The sequence below is a fragment of the Argiope bruennichi genome, chromosome 8, assembly GCF_947563725.1.
Source record: "Argiope bruennichi chromosome 8, qqArgBrue1.1, whole genome shotgun sequence".
Taxonomy (NCBI): Eukaryota; Metazoa; Arthropoda; class Arachnida; order Araneae; family Araneidae; genus Argiope; species Argiope bruennichi.
The window spans coordinates 43,623,330-43,648,122 of NC_079158.1; the positions used below are offsets into that span (position 1 = coordinate 43,623,330).

The window sequence follows — 24,793 nt, forward strand, 5'->3', positions numbered from 1 at the left end:
ATTTTAAACACTTTCTCACTGATTTTTTAGCAATGAGTTATCATATTTAATTCCTCTCAACAATCTTTTATATTAGAAAATATATTTCTGACCTAAAATTATACAGGAAGGTTATAATTAAAGTTCCACTTTGAAACGGTCAAAAAAGGAAAACTACTGGACCAAATATTATCAAACTTGGTAATGGCTTAAAGAAGGTGATGGGAATTTCTTTTCCGCCAAAAAAATTCAAAATTTCACTACCTGGAGGAAATAACAAATGTATGCAATATTGTTAAGCAAAATAGGACATCGGTTGAAATAGGTTACATCAGTTTAAAATGACATCGAAGACATTGGTTTAAAATGTGTTTAATCGTTTCTGAAATGTATTACATAAAATGTTCAGTCTGTAGTCCACCATTTTCTGAAAGCAAATTAAATCGCATTATTGCATTCTCAATAGTAGCTCTTAGCATATCAGGAGGGATGTTACGCAGATGTCGGTGTATCTCATCTTTCATTACTGCCAAATTGTTTAGGTTATCACCATAAACAGTGCTTTTGAGATAACACACATTGAACATGTTTTGTAACACGTTTCAGAAACGATTAGAAACCGGTGTCTTCATGTCCTATTTTACTTAATAATATTACATGCCCCATTTTGCCCCTGGTGGTGAGTTTTTGAACTTTGTTTTGGCAGAAAAGAAATTCCCATGACTCCCTTGAAATTATTACCGAGTTTGATAACATTTGGTCCAGTAGTTTTCCTTTTTTGACCATTTGAAAGTGGTACTTTAATTATAACCACCCTGTGTTACTGACTTAATACAGTTATATAGATTATTTTCGTATAAATAATCTAATGTAAAGTTATTTTAATTTTGTAAATTCTATTTGCTATATTACAATTATATATTCCATATTATAGTTTGTTAAATATATAAATAACAATATTCTGTTTTTACGATCTTAAATTGGCTTACTTGGAATTTTGAATAGAATGTTCTTTTGGTCTTTATTTTTTTTATTTGTCTCAATTTTAAAAGGACAGGAAAAAAAATCCTTGAAAACTTAAAACAAAAGCATTTTTACTCTTAACAAGCTGATAAAACGTGATTCTCCTACAAAAAGAGTTAAAAGGAAAAAAAAAATCCAACATATATTGAATTTTTATTTTCTACCTTTCTCTCTCTTTCTCTTTTTTGTTAAAAATAAGCACCATATAAAATAATAATTTGTTCAGTAAACTCAAAGTAGTATGCAGCTGCTCTTAAATTACTCAACTAGATAAAATGGCGGTACAGAATAAATTTTGATCCAAGATGTTTACATTTTCGAAAACAAAGTTAAACATTTTTTACACCACCTAATCTTACACGCCACTGAGAAAAGCCTTAATAAAGTGTAATTCTAAGACTTTGTGAAAGAATCAAAAATTTATCAGTTTCTTTTGATAAGAAAAACTGCATGAATAAATGAAACCGGAAAGGACAAAATATTTTGTCCTGATTTGCAGGTTGACTTAACAGACTAAATGAATTTAAGAATATTTTTTTTTTATGTCCTTACTTTTTTTTATCTCTTTCGAAAAGATGAGACATTTTTATCCAAAGTTTTCTAAACTGCTTTGAAAGTTTACTTTTCCGTTTTTGTCCTGGCTTTATGATGTCTTTTTCATTTTGAATACCGAATATTGATGAAAAGAATCTTTTCAGTGTGAGCTATAAATTATAATGGGTTAACGCAGACTTTTTTCAAAATTCATTTCAGGATATTTGTGAAAAAAAAAAGAGACAAATATCGGGAATTTTGTTAAAGAAAAAAAGGTAGTCTTTTAGACTTTCGAATTTTTTTATGTATTTAAAAGTCATGTTTACACTTTAAATTCTTTCTTTCCCTGATTGTCGTTTGGTAGCTTTCTTGAAAAGATGAAGAAATGCGGAAAGGTTCTTCAGTAAATTTACATAGCTATGCTTTGCTGAAAGTACATATTGAAAAAAAAAAAAATTAGAAGTTAGTTATACAACTCTTAGGTAATGAATAAATTTTTAAAATTATTTTAACTATTCAAACCATTATTAAAGCGTGTTTTCTTAACAGGCCGAATTTTTGATATATATATGTACATATACGTCGATTATCAAGCTTTAATTTACTATAAACATGTTTTCTTATAGGGTATTTGAAAATGAAAAAAAATAAATATTAAAATAAAAAAATAACAGATTTTATACAGATTTTATCAGTATCCTTTTAATTTGATTTTAATATGAATTTGTTTCATAAAAATAATCAAAATTGTAAACTGATATCTTGAGATGCGTTTTATACCTAAAATTATAATCATTTTCATTTTAAAATTAATTAATTTACGCTCATATGTTAGATGAAATATGCATAGTATATTTTTGATATTGCTAAAGTTTAGATGATATAAAATAACACTAAAATAAAATAAATAAATAAATAAAATCATTGTTGAAAAACTGAATTTGAGGCATATTGTTTTTTTACATATAAATAGATAAATTGAAAGGAAGTAAGTGAAAATATAATTACTTACCTGCAACATTAAAAAAAATTTCTTAAATACAAAAATTTATTTAAATATATAGAAACATTAATACTTTTAATTCTAGAGCATGTATTTGATCATACAATAATCTCTTTCTTGAATTAAAAGTGCAAATCATATAAATGCTTTTTTATAAATTAGTAATAGAAAATCATTATTATAACTAATTTAATCAAACAAATTGTTAATTTACAGTAAACACTGGTTTATTTGTAAATTAATATAATCAAAAATTCTAATTTTTTTTTCAAATTTTATTCTTATTTCATTTTTTAAAAAAAAAATAAAAACTAACATTTAATTCAGCAATGTAATTATATGATTTTTAAATGCATAAGTTAATTTTTTTAATAAAATATAAAATGTTTCATTGGCAACAGAAAAGTAAATATTATGATTGGAAACAGAATGAATAAAAGTACGAGAGACAATTATTTTTTATAAATTTATGATAATTAATATATTTTTGCAGCCCAATCCACGAATACCATTGAAGACATTATAAAAACAAATTTCAATATGAAGAAAGAAAAAGTTGTTATGTCAGCTTAATTGAATCATATTTACATATGTTTCTGAAGCAATACATGGATATTTTGGTAAGATCTTCATAAGTCTTAATCATGTTCAGATAATAAAAAAGACACTGGTGATGGTGTCTTTACCTCCAAATTTCTAGGTTATACCAACGAAAGGACATTTGATATTAACCGTCTGAATCAAGGTAACCTATGTTTAAATAAATAAGGAATATTTGGTGGAATTGATGCGATATATCATTATTTTTTATCTATTTGTGCTTATTAATATATCTTTGTTATTTCATCCACACGAATAATGTTATATCGACGACTTTATAACAGCATATTTTAATAACTATGAGGAAAATATTTTTTATGCCTGTATAGTTTAAAAATATTTACATACCTTTATGAAGCAATGCAGATATATTTTGGGAATATCTTCGTAAGTCTTAATCATGCTCAGATAACAAAAACAACATTTGTAACCTTATTCCTATGTCTAAACTGCTAGGACACATCAACAAAAAAACATGTGATACTTGGCGATTGAATTAAATCAAGCGTAAATAAATAAGTGATATTTGATGGAATTAATGCGATATATCATAAGCACTTATTGAAAAATATTATTGTTTCTTATGGCACTTGCCATTAACAAGCCCGCTGTTACGAAGACAGCGATTTAAGCCGGTAGGGGAGCGTCTCTGGGTTTTATAATAGCGCCAGCTAGGGCCAAGAGTACGACTTTGCTACTCACGCATCACTCATTCGCTTGCACAACCCCTTTTTACAGGAGGGCACATTCACACATCTCACAGATAGAACAACGGAAGAACAACCATGCCCAAACAGGGACTCGAACCCAGGACGCCCAGATCACGGGGAAAACGTGCTACCCCTATGCCAGGACGCCGGCTTGAAAAATATAAAAGTCTTGATTAACTAAATTTCTTATAGTTAGTTATAATAGAATGGCAATTCATCAAAATCTTATTTCCAGCTTGATTAAAAATAAGCATGCGATAAATATTAATTTACAATAATTGATAAACATGTGTTGTACAGTTATGACAATTTCGCGTAAAACTACAAGCAGAAGATATTGAACGATATCTTGACGTTATTTAAGATTCTAAATGCTGATCAATTTCATGAGGGTACTGTACATCTTCTTTGCTAAAAGAAAAATATGAAAAAGAGTTTGAATTCACTTAAAAATATCGTATTTTCCAAAATATCGTAAAATATCGTATGTATAAATAACAAATTCTCCGTTAAGAAAGAGTGAAAAAAGAGTGACAAACAATAGCAAACTTTGACGACGAGCTGTGATTTTATCGAATTTCTGATTTATATCGAAAGTAAATCTTCACAAAGCATATTTATTTGAAACAGGGAGATCAAACAATCCTAGATCTGGATTCTAAAATTCGAATCCTAAAGAATAAGATGAATTGGAAAATCCCGATTTCAAAAAGAAATCGGTATCCAAATTGGAACTTTACGTTTATAATCAGTTTGTATTAAATGCTACAATTTCAGCAGTGGCACTGGAGTGCTTAAGGTTAAGCTCAGGATTCCTAACCGAAATTCTTGTTTCGAAATTAAAATTGCAGCCCAATGCTAAACCCAAGATTCCTAACAGAAATTCGAGTTTTGAAATTGGATTTCTCCATTTGCCAACAAGTTGTATTGTTGCAGCCAAATGTTAAAGTCAGGATTCCTAGTAGCAATTCGTGTTTTGAAATCTCCCGTTGCCAATAGGTTAAACATTTCTGTGCCAGAGTGCTCGTAGTTTTGGAGGGCATAAGATTCTTAAAAGTAATCGAATTTCATATCTGGAACTCTCTTCTTATCGCCAAGTTGTGTCGCCAACCTAGCGGTAAGGCCTTAGCTTCAGGATCATAAGATGCATGGTTCGAAATCCTTTTTCACCAAAGATCCATTGGAATTATGTACCTAAAGTGTATGAAATGTGATATATATCAAACATTTTAACGTTTGTGGAGTTTAGAAATTTTGAAAGTACCATGTGATGTGTCTTCCTGATTTCACAAGTGATCCATCCTAAAAAAGTCCTTGTGCTGTTTCAAAAATGGACGTTCACGTAAAAGAACAAATAAACCAGATTAAACTTGCCGCCATGTCATAGTAGTGTCCAAGTTTGGATTGCTATGCATTTTAAATATATATATATATATATATATATATATATATATATATATATATATATATATATATATATATATATATATATATATATATAATTTTCGAATCCTGCCTGCTAAATAATATGTATCATAATTTTGGTTGAAGCAGAATACAGGTTCGAAGCAGTGAAGAGAATTTGTAGTTTTAATTCAGTTTTATTCCCTCTCGAGGCAAACATGATTATTTACAAGAAGGCGCAGCGCGGCACAAAAGCTGAAAACAAAAAGGAGCCGAACAAATGATCACTAGTCTTATACAACATAGGATTTCTAGTCAAGCGCCAATTCAATACACGTGGTGACCTTTGACACCTTTTCAAGGGCAACGAAAGGGATCACTTTTGATTTGATATGTAGTACTGATGGTGCATTATTTTTACAACAGAATTAATTAAACCGAAAGTGGAATTGGATCAAGAAATATTTTAGAATGAAGTTACGATGGACTAAAACAAGATAAAGTTTTGGAAATTAATTTGGATTAAATTAAGAGTTTAAAATATCATTACACACACACACACATATATATATAGTTTTAATTTTTCCACTAGAGTTTAAAATTTAAAATATGTTCACATTTTTAATGATTTCTAAAGAAACCTTACCTCTACATATTTCAATTTTATGCAAAGTGAAATGGGATTCGAAAAATACATCCAAATTAAATATTAATTTTCTGTTAATTTCTGTTAAATGTCAATTTTCTAAAATTATTGTTTCCAATCAATTAAAGCACATAGGAAACTAGATTGAAAAAAAGAATCATATATATATAGATACAAATTTTTATTGTATAATGAAATGCGTCAATACATTTTTACAAATATAAACATAAAATGACATCTTTCTAATTTATAATGAAACATTATAAGTATCATGTACTTTATTTTAATTAAAAAATTAATAAAATTAATTAATTAATTAATTAATTTAATTAATCGATTGACAATTAAAAATTAATTAAATTAATAAAAATGACAAACAATAATTTAGCAAATGACGTTGTCAATTATCGAAATACTTCAAGTATACTTAGACTATAAGATCATATTAATGGTTATAAAGTAAGAATAATTTTTTAGAAGTGATTAGAAATTATGTAAATATATTCTGTGCTGTCAGTTTTACACTTGTACACAAAATCATTTAGTAATGGATACTACAACAAATTAAATACAAATATCTAAACGATATTTAGGTCTTATATATTTTCAATTCTTTTCTTCGTGTTTTATATTCTATAATTTCTTGCTCTAAAAAATTTATATTTCCCATTGGTGAAAAAACAATTTTTTTTTCACTTCATTACTTCAACTGAAAAAAAAAACATCTTTTACTTAATTATTATGATATTCAAAGGAAATATTTTTTAGTTAGCAGCAAAAAAATATTAAAAATTTTTTAGTTATATACAAAATCATACACACTTCATTATTTGACACTGCAAACATTTTAAGTTATTATTAGGAATGTAATATTACATAAAATATTGAAGTTTGTTAGTGGAACAAAGATTAATAAAAAAGTTTTCAAATACTCCCATTTATATTTCTTTTATTTAATTACTGTATTTTTTAGAACTATTTAGAAATTACTAATTCAATCAGTAGCTAAAAATAATGCATTATTCCTTAATGAAATATGAAGCACACAAATATGATTAATTAAAAATTAATCCCTGCAAATATTCATCAAGTTTAATTTTTCATAACAAAATATTCAAATGATTTGGCCAGAAGAAATCAAAGCAAGCAAATTATATCCAAAGGAAACTTCAAATTTTTTCTCGCAAATTTAAATTTTAAATTAAAGGCATTTTTGTCAGGGCTTTTTAAAATTTATTACACGACTCCTTGTCACGTAAAAATCGGAAAGATTAAGAAGTTATTTTTTTTAATTCGTCGAAATTTGAAAAAAAATAGCAAAAACAATTAAGTAAATATTTTTGATCAAAAATTTCTTTTTAAAAATGTCTGAACTATATTTAATATTTTTTTAAATTTATAATTCAAGAAGCTGTATTTTTTTTAATTCTTTTCTAATTTTTAATGTTTATAAATATTCCCTTCTGATCTGACTCAATTTTCCGATACAGATGTTTTAATAAAAAACCAAATTGCTTTTCAATTTTGAATAATTAGCGCTTGAAAAATTTTTAGTTTAACTACGTCGATTGAAATCTAATTGGTTTAAGTTGTATAAATATTATGTTTAACTTCATAATTATATTCTTCTTCTTTATCATCATATTTCATATATATATTCATAAACAGGAAACAAAAAAATCTCAAAAGTTTTAAGACTCTTCTTGTAGTTTTCAAACAGTTCATAAGTATTTAATAAAATAAAAATAGGGATATATATTAAATATATATTCGGGACTGAAAAATTAAGAATTGGTGTTTCAATCTTAATTTGTGTCCATGCAAAACTCCGCCTAATTTTGATTGAAACTTATTTATTCAAAAGATCTTTTGAATTTTCTCATTTATTGGGACAAGGAAAGTTTTCTCATAATTAACGCAATTTTTGAGTTCGTACCTCAATGAGTTAACGCAATTTTTGAGTTGAGTTTGACCATTCGTGCAGTAAAATGTTGGCGAGCCTATTAAAAAACCGTTTGACAAAGAATAATTTAGAGTTTAACAAATTAAAAACAGAGCGTTACACGATAGAAAAGCGTGTTTTCAATGATGGCTAATATTTCAATAATAATGAAAGTCTGTACCCACAGTTCGAAAATTTGAAAATTGGCCTCTTAGATCGTGTGATTTAACACCATTGGATTTATTTTTATAGGGTTATTTGAAGTCAAATGTCTATGGTATCAATCCCACAAGCACGCGTGCATTGAAAGAGGAAATTCCACGCCACATCAACGAAAGTTAGCCACATTTATGCAAAATGGTCAAGAAAATTTCGACAAAAAAGTACGTATCTGCCAACAAAGTGGTGGAGGCCATTTGTCCTGTTATTCTATATCTGAAACTATCTTGAGTACATTATGATTCAATAAAAATATAACAATTTAAAGAAAAAAATTCCGTTTTTTTTTATTTAATTCAAATTTTGCATTAACATGTTGTTTTCTATCGCGTAACGCTCTATTTAAACTATCAGCTGTCAAGTGTTTTTTTTTTTTTTTTAATCGGGTTACCAAACTTTACTGCACGAATTGTGTCAAATTAAAATCTTGCGTTAATTTTGGGACACCTTTCATTTTTATTTCATAAATGAAAAAAATAGGTACTAGTAATTAAAGTTTTTTCTATTTTTGTTACATAAGCAGAGAAAATATTAACATAATATATTACGAAATGAAAGGATTAAATGTTTATATGTTCACATTCCACTATCACCACACTGAAATATGTACATCATTTTTGTCCTTGAAAAGTTTTGGTAAAATTCCAGCTGGGACTTCTGTTTCCTTACCAAACTCCATAATTAATGATGGACATTGTCATCAGTCATTACTTTTCAAACTTCCGTGAACAGTTTATATCTTTCATTAAAGACAAATATCAGTTTACTTATCAGTTTAAAAATCAGAATAAGTTCACTCATTTTTAAAAACCGTGAAGCACTAAAACATTCTCAAATCGTTAAATGCTTAAAATGACATTGTTCAGTCTATTGTTCTTTTATCAAATGTGTTTTTTCACAAAAAAACAATGCAAATCAGCATGCACTTCATGTTATGAAACGCCCAATTATGGCTTCCCCAGGTTCCAGAAGAAGATCCCTCAATACTTCGCTATCTTTCTGCAAATTATTTGTAGCGAGGATAACCTCTATTTGTTTGGTCATATACTCGGTGGTTATGAATGAGGTTATACTGCTTCCAATCTGACATGAGGTATCATCGTTGAACCCCAAGAATTCAGTTCCGAAATTGGCCAACAAGAAAACGTCTCCCAGGACAGTTCGAGCACCGACTAACCCACAGGGATTCTGGTACCACTCATAAACAAAGCCTTCATTTTCAAAAGGTGTGCTGAAGCGTACAGCAAGGGTATGCATTAGAGACGTTTCTCTCGCACCGTAATTTGTCAACATGGCTTCTTCACTTTTCTTCAATTCTGCAAGTTTCCTGAAGAGTTGCAGTTGGTCTTCTTTGCAATCAACATTCCTGGTCATGTAGTTTGGGTGGATGGGCAGCCATGGCGTAGAGCCTTCAGAGGTAAAATTTGCTTGAGAATCAGGTGTCCACTGCATTGGCGCCAGCTGACCTCCACGGTAAACCTATTGAATAATAAAAGAAACAATGAGAAGCGTATTAAAAAAGTATGCCTGAATATAGTTATTAAATTTTCAATGTCATTTATTTATTACTCGTTTCGGAATGTAATAAAGATTACATATATAATTACCCTCAGATATGAAATGATATATAAAGGAAGACATTTTTATTGACAGCAATTCTTCATATAACTAGCGGAAAAGATTTTTATTGATTCAATGAAATGGAAATCCTTTCCATTTTTTATCAAATATTTAATAGGATTTTCTTCTATTGTTTGAAACTAAGGAAGAAAGATTATGTTGATTATATGAGCAGCAGGAATCAAAAAGTAAGGTTCGAATACTGTGAAGGGCAACGAGAAATCTGAAGGTAGATTATGAGTACATTTACGGCTTTAATGGCCCTGTGATGTCATGGGACGTGATTCCATTAGGAAATGTTCAGAGTGCAATGTAAGGCTAAAACAATAATGCAGGTGTATATCTACCACAGTATGATTCATAAAAATATTCTGTTGAGGGAATCATGAAAAGGTTCTACTTAAGAGATTAAGTCAGCCATCTAACTCTCCGACCCGCCACGAAGGCACACGGATTTAAACCATAAAACTGAATGACCGGACCGCAGCAACCGCAACAGTGGCGGGAACTGTGATTGAGTCCTAAGGGCCGTCACCGGCCACGGTACAACCCTCCCCGAAGGAAGTACGTCCCGTCATCGATGGGAGGAGTCAGATCCCCCACCTATTAGTGTACCCTCCAGGGTAGCGAGATCCAACCACCATCACGGAAGCATCTCATCCTCATTTCAAGGTGGTCTCCCGGGGGTGGAGGGTTACTTAAGAGATTAAAGTGAAATTAAATATTGCCACTTTTGCCTCGAATCAATTAAATGCCAAAAACAACTAACAACAAACAGATCAAACAATTGTTTCGCAAAAAAAAAAAAAAGATAAATTATATTTAAAGCAAGTGTTTACAAAATATAGAGTTTGGTTTCTTTTTATTAATTCCCCGTTTCTTAATGCAAGATAAAAGAATAGTAGAGACTTCTAAAAAGCACTTCATCACTCTACATGATCACTTAAACACTACCAGCTCTTCTGGAGAATACTTAAACCCATCAGGAAAGATATCGCTCTAAAATGATGAAGTGGAAGCAGAGCTGAGGAGTATTATGAGCATTTGAGGGTCCTCTTAATGGCAGGAAGCATGATTGATGATTATACATATCGACACCACATGTCAGAATAAAAAATTATCAAATAATGACGGAGTAGGCAATAGAACAGAAAAAAAAATCTGTATAAAAATAGCTTTCTGTTAAAAAGTACTAAATGTAGTTTCCTTTTATCTAATTGACGAGAAAGGAAATGCTTAGCTTATCTAAGCCGAAACAATTATGTTTATCTAAAGTATTAGATAATTTTCTGTCCATCTTCTCTTTCTTTTTATATTTTCTCGGATATTAAAAAAGAATATATTGCATACATAAAAAAAAATGAAGAACTAGATATTAATGAAGATGCAACTTTCAAACCTCCTTGAATTCAGATTTTTTTTATTTTTTTTGGACCGTTAACACAAAACTGGGCTAGGCCAGATTGTTGAAATTTGAGTAGAATATTTTATCAAACTTTGGCCGATATTCGTTAAAAGGAAATCCGTTTGTCTGTCCATGTGCAAGAGAGTGAAATATCTCAAATTTTCAAAGAGTGAAACACGATACATAGTCTTATCATCAGAAATATAGATGTGTATGAAATTCTGGATTAAAATCTTCAATTTAGTTGACTGGCTGTTGCTTATTTGTATGCATATGAAAGCGATTATTCGAAAACGCGATGACTAAGATAAATGAAATTTGGAATGTTGTTTTATGACCGTAGATTTGTGATAAAACTTGGATCAGATCAATTAAAAATTAGACATCTAAAATATTTTTTTTCTTCTTTCTTCATTATTTTATGAAACTCAAAACGTCATGTATTGGGTCATATTATTCGGACATTGGATAAAGAGAGAAGACAAAGAAGTCTGGCGGATTTGCCGTGACCTTGGAAGGTTTGCTATCTTTTTCCCAACTCCTGTCTCTCATAACAAATTCAAGGGAATAGCACAATTGAAAAACAAAAGGCGATATATTATCTACATACAATAATTTCAAAGTGTTTGATCAATTCGTTGAACAAGATCTATTACCTCAGCCCTTCCTTCTTAACCTTCATCATTGAGAACGCGGCTTAGAGACGAATGATTTCCATCTCTTTTCTGAACTGAAGAACCGGTTTGGTTTAGTTATATTAACGTCCTGTTTTAAACCAACACTAGGGCTATTTTGGGACGGACCTCGTCATTTTGAACCGCGGTCAGATGACGAGAACGACAATTGAGCTGGCACCCCCCTCTCCACACCACACCACATCAGCGGGAGGACGTTTGGCCATGACGGATTTAACGTGCAACGAACCTCCTTACACGACGGTTCTTTGGTGGAATCGGTTCACGAACCTGAAACCCTCCGGTTCCGAAGCCGAAACCTTACCACCAGGTCACCGCGGACCCCTGAAGAACCGGCTAGGAGGCCAAAGCTTCCAGTCTAATGAGTACCTTCAAAGCAACGTTAAAGTCCACCATTGATGGCAACACTTTTCGATGAAAGGATAGAAAATCTAGTCCACCCATCAATTTCATAAATATCTACCTTGCATGAAACTATGTCGACATGTTGGTTTGTACATAATTTTTGATAATAAATTCATTTTGTCCGTCTTTTTTTAATGGCCCGTTTTTATTTGAATAATAAAACAGACAAATTATCGTATTAGAAAATAAACATAAGTTTCTGCTAATATCAGCTTTATATCATATCAAGTGCCCACTCTGTTCAATTTCTAAGCCTTAGTTCATTTCTAAACTTTAGAAATAGCCTATTCTTCTATTACAAAAAAATACTTTAAAGGATGTAAAAAATTACCTTTTATATTTTTGTGAGTATTTGTTTCCATTAAAAAAATTGCTTACTTTTTTATGTAGTCCAACCAAGTTTTAATATTTTTGCAGATAAAGATTATAAAAACTATATTTTTTGTTTTCAGTAATTTACAACCCCCCTGGATCATCAAAATGGCATGTTAGGCGCAGGAAAAATAACCTAAGTGCTTACATAATTTATTATTTTGTGATAAGTTCAAACATCATTTATTATTGTTTTATTAATTTTTTTAAAGTTTACAACAATTTTGGGGCTCCCCATATTTTTTTTTTTTGATTTTCACCTACTAAACGTCGTTTAGGAACCTATCCTGTATATTGATACTTAATATTCTTGATGCTTACTATCACCTCTCTGAATTTGTGTATCGAATTCGGCAACACCTTATATTATATTATATATATATATATATATATATATATATATATATATATCTTTTATTAAAAATTAGCTATTAGGCCATGATTACAATGTTATCTAAAAATAATTTTTAATATTTATTATAAAGTTATTTAAAAATAAAGTGTGCGGTACAAGGGAATTTTGATATTATAAGTGATTTTTCCTAAAGCTTGTACTCTTAGTTTTGAAACTAAATCAATTGCTTGCTAATAAGTATTTTATGTATTTCCTCCAATTAAATTCGCTTATAATTTCTTTTGTATTGAACAGTGCAACGAAAATTTTATATTTGGATATTCTATAATTAAAATTGCAATTGTGTCTATAAATTTCTTATCAGAAAATATTTAAGAAACTAATATAAAACATGTGGAAGATTATGAGATTAAAAAATGACTTGATTAAGTGCAAAGGAGGATTTATTTCTGGAATTCTATGACACTTAAATTATAAGCTTACAAAACGTATTTAAATTATCCAGCAGTTGTTATCTCGATGATAATCTCAGGTTTTTTGAAAGGAATGCAAATAAATAATGAAGAGTGATTTGCAACAAAGCTTATTAAATTACATAAACTCTTATTCATTTTCCTTTTGGTCTGGAAGCAAGCTCTAAGTTAATTTAAGTGTCCCTAGATAAAATATTTACTTATAAATATTTAAATAGTTCCCATCTTATTCTATTGTCCATTTTCGTGTTTACTTCGTAAGTAAAGGATAATTATTTTCAGTAACTAAAAACTAATCGAAAAATAATCACGATATGATTTCATCTATTTTATTCGTGTTCCTATTAGTATTATTGAAATAATGGCTTTCCTTTCTTTAAATTTTTATTTAATTGAGAATTATATAAAAATCATACCTATCTAACATACATTAACGTTTGTAATGCTAATATTATATAGTTTTAATATTAATCATACTGGCAAATATTACTTATAATTCTCCAACATGAGTAGAACCTGGAAGTGGTCTCCCAAAAATTTTCTCGCATACTTTCTAATAAAGGTGTTACACAAGAAAATGCCTTGCATGGCACTGGCGAACAATAGTTACGAAATATTAACTTTTGACTTAAATTAAGCATTTTTATTAAATCTTTTGTGCCAACTTTGGCGATTAATACGAAATGCGATTAATAACATCCGAAAATAGAATAATTTAGATGCGTCTTTACCAACCGATTCAAACCAGAATTTGACAAAATGCTATATATGTAATTACAAAATTCCATATCAAATTGAATATATATTGAACTCATTGAATTCTTGAGTGATCTCGTTAATATATTTCTGGAAATACAGACCGACAGACGGTCAACATCACATTGGATTCGATCCAAAATTCCATGGGTGTCTACATTATAGATATTAAATTCTTGTACCGAATCTTATCTACCTAGCTCTCTTCGTTTTGTAGTTATCTTCATAAATTACATTCGAACAGGGGGACTAATAGACTTCCTCCAAAAGGATTTTGCTCAAAATTGGCTGGAAATCTACAAATTTGAAATAAAGATAACATACCTTCATACCATACCATACATTTCATCCTTCAAGTTCAGAGGGTCCATGAGTTATCATTGTCACAGACAGACAGATATTTTTTGCTATACTTTCTTTATGTAACATATAATACAAAGTTAAAAAAAAAAAAAAAAGCAAAAAGACGAAAATTATGGAGAGAATTTGTTCCATTAAATAAATAAAAATAGTTGTTGAAGCGAATTATCATCTAAAAAGAATAGCATAACATATATTTTGAACCTTCGTATTCAAGAATATCTCTTATTTTTCGTTCTGATCTTTGAAACATTTTCTAGAAAACAGAATCTTCTCAAAGATTCCTCGTTTTTAATAAAAGATTGTAAAATTAGATAACTATTTAAATTATATAAAAAAAAGTGATACTGATAAAAGATTCTTAATTATTGCAACATTTTACTGGCGAACAAAAAATATTTTATAGGAAAGCAATTTTAAACAATTAAACTCTAATTGACAAGAATAAAAAGGATCAAGGGAAAACAAACCCAACAATGTTGGTAAAGGACTTTAATAATAAGTAAATAAGAAAAGAATTATCTTCTAAAAAGAACAGAATAACATAAATTTCAAACCTTTCAAAACATGAATATATATTATTTAGTTATCATGTTGATCTCCGAAAACGTTTTTTCTATAGAAACAGAATCTTCTCAATGATTTTTAGTCTTTAATAGAAGAACAAAAAGATATTTCGCAGATAACTTTAAATTATATTAAGAAAAATTGATACCAACAAACGATTCTTAATTATTGCAATATTTTATTCGTGGGCTAAAAATATTTTATAAGAACACAATTTTAATCAATTAAACTGCAATCAACTAGAATAAGAAGGATTAGAAAAAATAAAAACGAACAATATCGCGAAAAAATTTTCTGTTGTTAAATAAGAAAAGAATTATCTTCTAAAAAGAACAGCAGAGTGCATATTACTTTCATATCTTTTCTTGCAAGAATATTCAGTTCTTTTTTTCGAATATTTTGTTCCACGGAACACTTTTTTCCTCGAACAAGTTTATTTAAAATGAACATAAATCGAATCCTTTGAAAAGAAGAACAATATATATATATATATATATATATATATATATATATATATATATATATATATATATATATATATATATATATTAAACCCGCTAGACATTTTCGACGTATCGGTTGGGAAATCCCAATAAAATTCTTCAGACTAAAAAAAGAAATATTTTTGACGCGGGGAAAAGTTGACACTGAGGATCAGAGTAAAAATTTATGTGGTAGAAAGACAGATAAAAATCTTTCGATTCCAAATCTGAAACATTCATCGTTTGCTTCCAAGCGTTGCCAGTTTTTTTTTCTTTATATATGGAGTATTCCCATCCGGTCTTTACCCCGAGCAGAGCTTGCATTTGTCACGTGGATTGTCGAAAAATATCGTCTGGCGTTAAATTGAGAAAAGAGAGCAGCAGAAGGTCGTGATGAATAGCAGAAACGATAGCGGAATAATTGGAAGGAAAAGGGACAGGTGTGAAAGTATTTATTTTGTTTGTCTGTCGAATTTCCTTCAGCGTTCGCTATCTCTATTCCAGGAAATTAGGTTCGTTGCAGTCTCGATCACTCCCCTTTTTTATTACTCCGCGTTTAGCAATGAATGGGGCTAATCTCGCAGCGGGGGATAAGAAATGAGAGCAATCAGATCGCTGAAAAGGACAATGCGTTGACGACATTTGCCAAGAATGCTGAAAACAGATTAACTTGCAGCTGCAACTGGCGTATCCCAAAAATGGAATAGCATATTAGCACCATTTGGCTTCACTGTTGGATACGAATTTTATTTAGTCAATTTGTATTTGATCTATAATTGTTATTTCCTCCTGTAATCATTGTTTGGATTGATATTACATTTAGGATCATAGACATTATCCTAACATAAAATTAATAACAAAAATGTTTATTTTATAATATCTAACATTGATGTTTACTACAAGAATGGAATGGTCAAATCAAATTTAACAGCATTGTTGCGCCATTTGACTTGATTGTTGGATACGAATTTTATTAAGGCAAGTTATATTCTATCTATCATTACTATTCATCTAATAATGGTTTTGTTCTTTTTTTTTTGAGAAAATGCTAGCATTTTTTTTCTATATTCATTCGTTGGATTGGTATTTGATTTATGGACCATACACTTACTTTTTTCTAACATAAAATTAATAACAACAATGCTTGCTTTATAAAATTTAACATAGACGGTTACCTCAAAAATGGAACGGTCAAATGAAATGGAACAATATTATTCAATTAATAACATTTTTATTAGAAAATGAGAGGATTTTTCATCCTATATCCATTTTTTGGATTAGTATTACATTTATGGGTCATAAACATTTTTCTAACATAAAATTAAAAGCAATATTTGCTTTATGATATATTACACAGATGTTTATTCCAAGAATGAAACGGTCATATTAAATGGAAGAAAATAATTTCTACCTTTAACGATAGTCCTAGTGTTGCTTTGAAATGGGAAATGAATATAACTAAACTTAAAACTCCATTTTTTAACGTTCCCGTTAGATACGAGTTTTGTTTAGGTAATTATTATTTGATCTTCCGTTATCATTCATCTAATAACATTATTTTTAGAACAAGCAGTCATTTTATTTTATCTGGATTGGTATTATGCATATGGAACATAAACTTTTTTCTAATGTACGAGTTTTATTATTATTTGATGCTCCGTTGTCATTCATCAAATAACATTACTGTGAGAAAACGCAGGCATTTTTTTTATTTCCCTGAATTAGTATTATGGGTATGGAGCATAAACTTTTTTTCTGACGTAAAATTAACAGAATGAAACAACACAATTGTTCCATTTAACTTGACTGCTGAATACAAGCTTTATTTAAGCTATTTGATCTTCTGTTATCATTCATCTAATAACATTATTGTGAAAAATCATAGACATTTTATTTTGTTTCTCTAGATAGGTATTATACTTACGGAACATAATTTTTTTTTCTGGCGTAAAGTTAACAACAATACTTGCTTTATATTAGCGAGAATAGATTCGCATTTCCTTTCTATAATTTGAATTTCTGTCGATTACATTAAAACATTTATTTATAAATAGAAGATCAGAGGCATTTGTCAAGAATGTTGGGAACAAATAGCCTTGTAGCAACTGGTGCAATCCATCAATGGGAAAACATATTATATATATATTTTGACTTGACTGATGGATACAATTTTTATTTATGCTATTTGTATTTGATTTATCATTATTATTCATTTAATAATGCTATTATGGGAAATTTCAAACAGATTTTTTCTAACTTCTATTTCCATCTTCATTTTCTGGATTGATATTATATTTAAGGTGAATAAATTTTTTTCCAATGTAAAATCACCTTAGTGTAATCCCTGCTTTATAATAATTAACATAAATCCTTATCCCAAGAACGAAATAACTTAATTGAATAATTTTACATGACTGTTGGCCATGAATTTTATTTATAGAATTTGTATTTGCTATTTAATAATAATATTGCATGATTTTCTGAGTAATGTAATTGTGAGAAAACATAGGCATTTATAAAAAATCCTATGTTTATTATCTGCACTGCTATTACAGTTATGATATATAAACTATTTTCTAGCGTAAAAGTCGCAACAAGAATATTTGCTCCATAATAACAATTTTAGATGCGCTTATCCGTTTGTTTATTTACCATGAGAGAATCATATGTTAAGAGATTCATGATTTTCAATTTATGCATAAGAGATTTGATTGAAATTAAATATAGTCAATACTCCTGGCACACCAGTTTGTACCTAAAGATAACTGTTTATCAGCCTATTTGTATATTCATTCGTTTTTTTTATATCTGTTCCAGGTCTCTGCATTATTTATTCGCTGTTATTACATTGGGAGCATATTTCAAGATCGCTGAAAATCTATTTTCTTGCACCAGTTGATATACCGAGTGACCCAGAAAAATTAAACCATTTGCTCAGACTACTGGATATGAAGTTTATTGCATCAGTTTGATCAATATTATTGATATTGTGACATATAATATAAAAAGAAAGTGCAAATAATTTTTATATCAAATACCATCACTCTCTATATTGTAAACGCCGGTTTTTGGCATAAAATCTACTTATAAATCTAAAATAAGGAACAAATCCCTTAACATTTTATTCATCCATTACTAGTACAATGATATAACATTAATATGTTTCAATTCCTTTCGTCCTGGGTTGCATAATTTTTTTCTTCATAAGAATATGGCTACATCATGGATTTTATTAGGATTAATATGAAAAAAACACAAGAAATTTGAGATAATGTTAACAAAATAAGAAACGCTGTTTGTGTACAATATATCAAACGTTTTATAAATATTCTTAGAAAATTGCGCACAAAAATATATTATTTTCTTTATCAGAGAGAATGTGCTAACTTTTTATGATTTATAAGTAATTTAATGATTGACAAAAAATACTATTGTATAAACCTTAAAGACTTATTCTTTTCCGCTGAATCTGTTAGAATATATTCATGAATAAGTATAGTATTGAAATCGGAGTTCGCAATGATAGTAATAGTCAGATCCATCAAGGAAAGTTATGACAAAATCATTGTCTTGACAGAACTAGACAGAATAATGATCTAATGATGATGAAAGGGCCATTTTGAGATAGACGACAGAGCAATGCTTTAAAGCAAAATTACCCATAAAATATGGCGAATGAGTTTCTTATTTGATTATATCAGATAAGTTCAGATGAGATAGAAAAAAAGTGAACCTTTCATTCGTACTCTAACCATTACTATTTTGAGTACGGATAGGTGAAAATCTTCCTTATGTCTTTTCCCCATTGAGACAATCACTAGTCACAATAGAAGACTTTGTAATACGTAAAGCCACTAGCCACAAGACGACAATCTGATTTCAAGAATGTACAAACATTTTGAAAGGAAAAATGGAGCAAAAACGGCAAGTGAATGTCGATATACAAAGGAGCCTTTTCTTTAACGATCTGTGTACTCCCATGTACTTGATTGAGATAGTCGATTAATGATGTAATTACTTGCTGGTTATGAGATTTTCTTGGAAACAAATCGCTTCTGATTCGATCGCTATTACCTGTATGCAAATTAGATCTTAAGAGTAGAATGTGCAAAGAGATCTTCCCTTTTCAGTTATTGGAAAATAGAGTTTATGTTTCTATTATTATCATCACATATCAGTAAAAAACTTGTCAAACTTGCATAATGAGCTGCAATAGGACAAAATCTAAAATTATCTACATGCTGGTTAGAGACATAGCAGATTAGCTGCTCTTGAAAAATTAAATTCTATTGATTTACTGTTCGAACTACATAAATGATTCGGAATCTGTGAGGATAATAAGGAAAAATTTTTAATAATAAGAAAGCAGAATTTAAACCAAAAGAGTGCATTAAAAATAGTTGATGTTACAAAATAAACTTTCTGAATTTTTTTCAAAGTTGTCGAAATGGCAGCGAACTTATTTTTAGAAGTTTTCATTGCAGTCACTTCCTTTGTATGTTTAAAAATGATGAATAACGTTTGTATGAGTTTCTTTCAAAATTTAATTCTCTTCTACCTCTTAACAAAAAGAAAAAGCATAACGATACAAAGTTGAGTTTTACAGCATTTATAAGTTGATGACCAAGAAATAGGGATGTGTGTTTCATTGTTGTAAATATTTAGGTACAATAAATAATATTTTGTAAGACTTTATTGTTATAACGAAATTTAAATAAGAAAATCTATTTATTTCAAAACATTTATTAAAAATTCATAATTTCTTAATTTTTATTGCTCAGAATACTTGAATGCGTAATGATAGTTTTCTACATTTTTATGAAAAAAATAAACCTTTATTGAACATCGTTATTTAATTTGCTTATTTTTTAAGCTTTACTCTCAAGTACAACTCTTGTAGCTCCCTCTCTCTCTCTTTCTCTCCCCCCCTCTCTCTATATATATATAAGTTTATTTTGGTTAAAGCAGAAAGTAGGTTCTAAGCAGTGAAGAGACATTTTACATTTTTAAATTAATTTTAATATCCATCTTGGGAAAGCATAATTATTTACAAGCAGAGACGCAAAAGCCGAAGTAAGGAAGGGGAAGAGGAAGGGTCGAAACAAATGATCACTAGTCTTATATAACATGGGATTTCCGGCCACGTGGGGATTGAATATACGTGTTGACCTTTGACAAGGGCAACGGAGAGATAATTTTCACTTGATACGTAGAAATGATTGCCCAGTAATTTTTACATAGCTTCAAACGTGGAATGGTATCAGGAAACAAGAGAACACTTTAGAATGACCCCGACATGGGCCGAATTAGGAAATTAATTTAGATTAAATTATATATATATATATATATGGGTTATACTGAACGAAATGAATTGGATTTTTTTATGTTAATACACCAACGAAGAACTACATTATGATAAAAATGTTAAAATATATATATATACAATTATTTAGCCATATATCCAAAAACAAAATTTGTTTATTTATGAATGCTTTAATTCCTAATTTCCGTTGAGATATTTTTTAATTTCGTTTTTAAAATATATTTAAATTCTCAAATAGATTTATTTTCCAGAAATAAGTTTACCTCTAATCTCGTACTAAAAGACTAGTGACATTATTTTTCTATATTTAGAAATAAATTTAATATTCTTGGCGACTCTGTTAACGATACGAATTATATATCTATATACACACTTAATTTAAAAACTGAAAAGTTGGCAATGAATTCGCCTATATATCCAATCTGAATACGTATGAAAATAATTAAGTAATAAATTCAGCATGATAATTTACTGGAATGGAACTGATAAGAAGTTTTATTCTCAAAATATTCTTCAAGCCGATATGATGTATTTTAATCTTTTCTGAATATTAACAATCAGTATTAGATTAATTATTAGTTATAATTAGTATTAAAGCAATAATGTATCAAGAGATAATGTCTATTTGGATCGAGTGTAATTAGTATTAGAACAATAATGTATTAAGAGATAATGTCCATTTGGACCGAGTGTAATTAATATTAGAACAATAATGTATCAAGAGATAATGTCTATTTGGACCGAGTGTAGCAAATATTTAAATTCTTTTAAATACTCTAAAATTTGAGATTCCTTCTGTGTCTTTGGCCAGATGTAGTAATGTTTACTATATCTTCTTTTTCAAACAGAGAAACAAATAAAGCGACATACAGCAAAAGTACCACACTCAAAGCAAATAAAAGCATAGAAATGTCCCCAATTGACTGACTGGATTTTCCACCATTTTCGCATGTAACTGCCAAAAAGTACGAGACCATGCATTCTTGAGACAAGGTATCGTGACCTACTTTAGTGACTTTGTTAAGGTGATTTATCATCGAGAAGCACTAGAGAAAAGCAATCACAAAATCATTGAAAGAAAGAAGTCACTTTCCATCTTCATGGGAAGATTTTTCATCACAACCTGGACTATATTCAGCAATAATTTGTACGGTTTAGAGAACAAAATAAAATTCCTCAGGGAAAGAGATAAAAACAAAATTTTCATCTTAAAGTTGTTTATATTTAGCAATGATTTCTATTATTTAGAGAACAAGATAGACAATATTCAGGGAAAGAGATAAAAAGAAATTTTTCTTCTTAAAGTGTTTCATATTCAGCAATAATTTGTACGGTTTAGAGAACGAAATAGAAAGCATTCAGGAAAAGAGATAAACAGAGATTTTTCATCATAAAATGGTATATATTTAGCAATGACTTCTACTGTTTTGAGAACAAGATAGATAGTATTCAGGGAAAGAGATAAAAAGAAATTTTTCTTCTTAAAGTGTTTCATATTCAGCAATAATTTGTACGGTTTAGAGAACGAAATAGAAAACATTCAGGAAAAGAGATAAACAGAGATTTTTCATCATAAAGTGGTATATATTTAGCAATGACTTCTACTATTTAGAAAACAAGATAGACAGTATTCAGAGAAAGAGGTAAAAAGAGATTTTTTTTATCATAAAGTGGTCTATATGCTGCAATAATTTCTACTTATTTAGAGAACAAAATAAAAAGTAATCAGAGAAAGAGGTAAAAAAAAAAAAAAAAAATTCTAAACACATAATATTATTAAAATGGCTGCCTAATTATACTCGAATATTTAATTTGATGAATATTTAAATGAAACTCATAAAAATCATTTGATTCTTGTGAATTCTCTCTCTTGAATTGTATGTGCACCAAAAATTAGCTTTTTTTACCCATGAAATTTTGAAGAAGATGACCATTAAATATCAGTAATGGTTGGCTTAATTTTAAGAATTTTTTATCCGAAATGAAAATTAACTAATTAATTAATTAATTTTATAAAGGAGTAGTGATTTAATTCAAAAATATATTTATAAAATATCTAATAATCTATTCGGAATCATGATTATCTGTTTTTGAAATATTTCCTATGATAAATCCAAAAGATTTTTTTTGTTACAGAAATAATTGTTATTTTCCAATTAAACATTTTCTTTCTAATTATTATATCTCGTTCTTCTTTCTACTGAGTTTTCTATTAATTTCTATTGAGTATTCTATTTATTTTTTATATTACTTTGTTAGTTACAATCAGCATTATAAAAAGTATCAAAAATTTAAAAAGAAATATTCAGAAACTAATTTTGTTTTTATATATTACTATTAAAAAAAATTGGAAAAGTTTTTGAAGTAACATATTTGCCAGCTTTGAAAGAATCACGATAGTTCAAAGAAAAGCTTTCAGAAAAGACTGGCCACAAGATAAAATATGGAAAAATGAATCGATTCATTCATTTTTTTTATAAATAAGACATCTTTAAAGTACTTCAAATACTACTTTTATGTGTCAGAAAAAATAGTATTTAGCAATCGATAGTTTCCTTAAACTATCCCACATTGTGAAAACCGTTCGGAAGATGGTACTCAACAAAATAAAAGTAAACCAAGTGTAAAATTTTTAAAAAGAAAAAATGAGGTAAAAAAAAAAAATGGTAGACTTAAAAACATGTACGTGATGGATAGAGTCTGAAAAAAAATTTAAACTATTCGTCTTCCAGTTGAAAAGAAATTTTTTTCCCTAGTCCCTGTTTAAACCTGTGCAGTTTCCAACAGTGAAGAGAAGTATATCAAGGATTCTTCTTCCGTAGCCGAAAGTAAAGTGAAGAAAAGCTAGCATTTATCATTTATTTTGCTGCGTTGGCAACAGTGGCGGTGAATTTAACCACGTGATCGGAGTTCTTCGTTTTCCCCCTACGCAAAAAAATGTTTCTTCTCTTTGTAGATTTTTTTTTACTTCTTTGTCATCTCTTCCAGTTTCTCCCAAACCACTGAGATCTAATGCGAAAGTATAAAATATTAAAGGAAACTTCTCTCTTACTCGAGTTGGCTACTAATAGACTGCTACTTGAGTATCTTTGAGTTTGTTGTGTTCTTTTCAGAACCATATCCAACATATTTGTTTAAAGTCCAAGAAAGAAGTAAAATTTTTATAAAAAATTTTCAGAACTTAATCAAAGATTTTGTTTAACTAGCGACTAAATCACATTTTTATGCAAAAGTAAGCGGGCTTTGGTGACTAACTTGTTCGCTCTTTATACTGGCATTCCAGATTGTTGAACTATTAATATGGAATGTAAAGAGTGTCCCAAAATTAACATACGATTTGGATTTACCACCATTCATAAATTAAAGTGTTGGCAACCCTATTAATAACTAAATAACATCTACTACTTTAGAGTTAATGATGAAGCGTTATGCAATTGAACAACGTGTTTTCATTGTTCAAAAATATTAAAAAAATAATGCAAGTCTGGTGGCAGCAGTTCGAAATTTTGAGAAATGGTCCCATGGAAAAAAATTAGATTTCTTTTTATGGAATTATTTGAAGTTAAAGGTTAATGGCAACAAACCCACAAGTACGTGTGCATTGAAGGAAGAAATTCAAAGCTGATTCAACGAAATTCAGCAACATTTATGCAAAATGATCAAGGAAATTTCGACAAAAGGGTGCGCATGTGCCAGCAATGCCGTGGAGGCCATTTGCCCCATTCCATACATAACCCCAATCTGCGTTATTTTACGATTCAATAAAAATATAACAATTTAAAGAAAAAAACTGTGCTTTTGGTTTAATTCAAATCTAACGTCAGCAGGTTGTTTTATCCTGTAACGTTCCATTTTTACTAACCCTAAATTGTCAGCTGTCAAATGATTTTTTAACAGTGTTGTCAAAATTTTATTGAATA

General features: G+C 29.0%; 1 protein-coding gene across 1 annotated transcript in view; it reads right to left on the reverse strand.

Moving 5' to 3' along the window:
• Positions 1–7,612: 7,612 nt before the first annotated feature.
• LOC129981317 (maltase A2-like) overlaps positions 7,613–24,793 on the reverse strand; it is a 127,276-nt gene continuing 110,095 nt past the window's right edge. Inside the window, exon 4 of the mRNA XM_056092106.1 lies at positions 7,613–9,539. Coding sequence (XP_055948081.1) covers positions 8,988–9,539 — 552 coding nt within the window. The 3' untranslated portion in view covers positions 7,613–8,987. The remainder of the gene's footprint in view (positions 9,540–24,793) is intronic.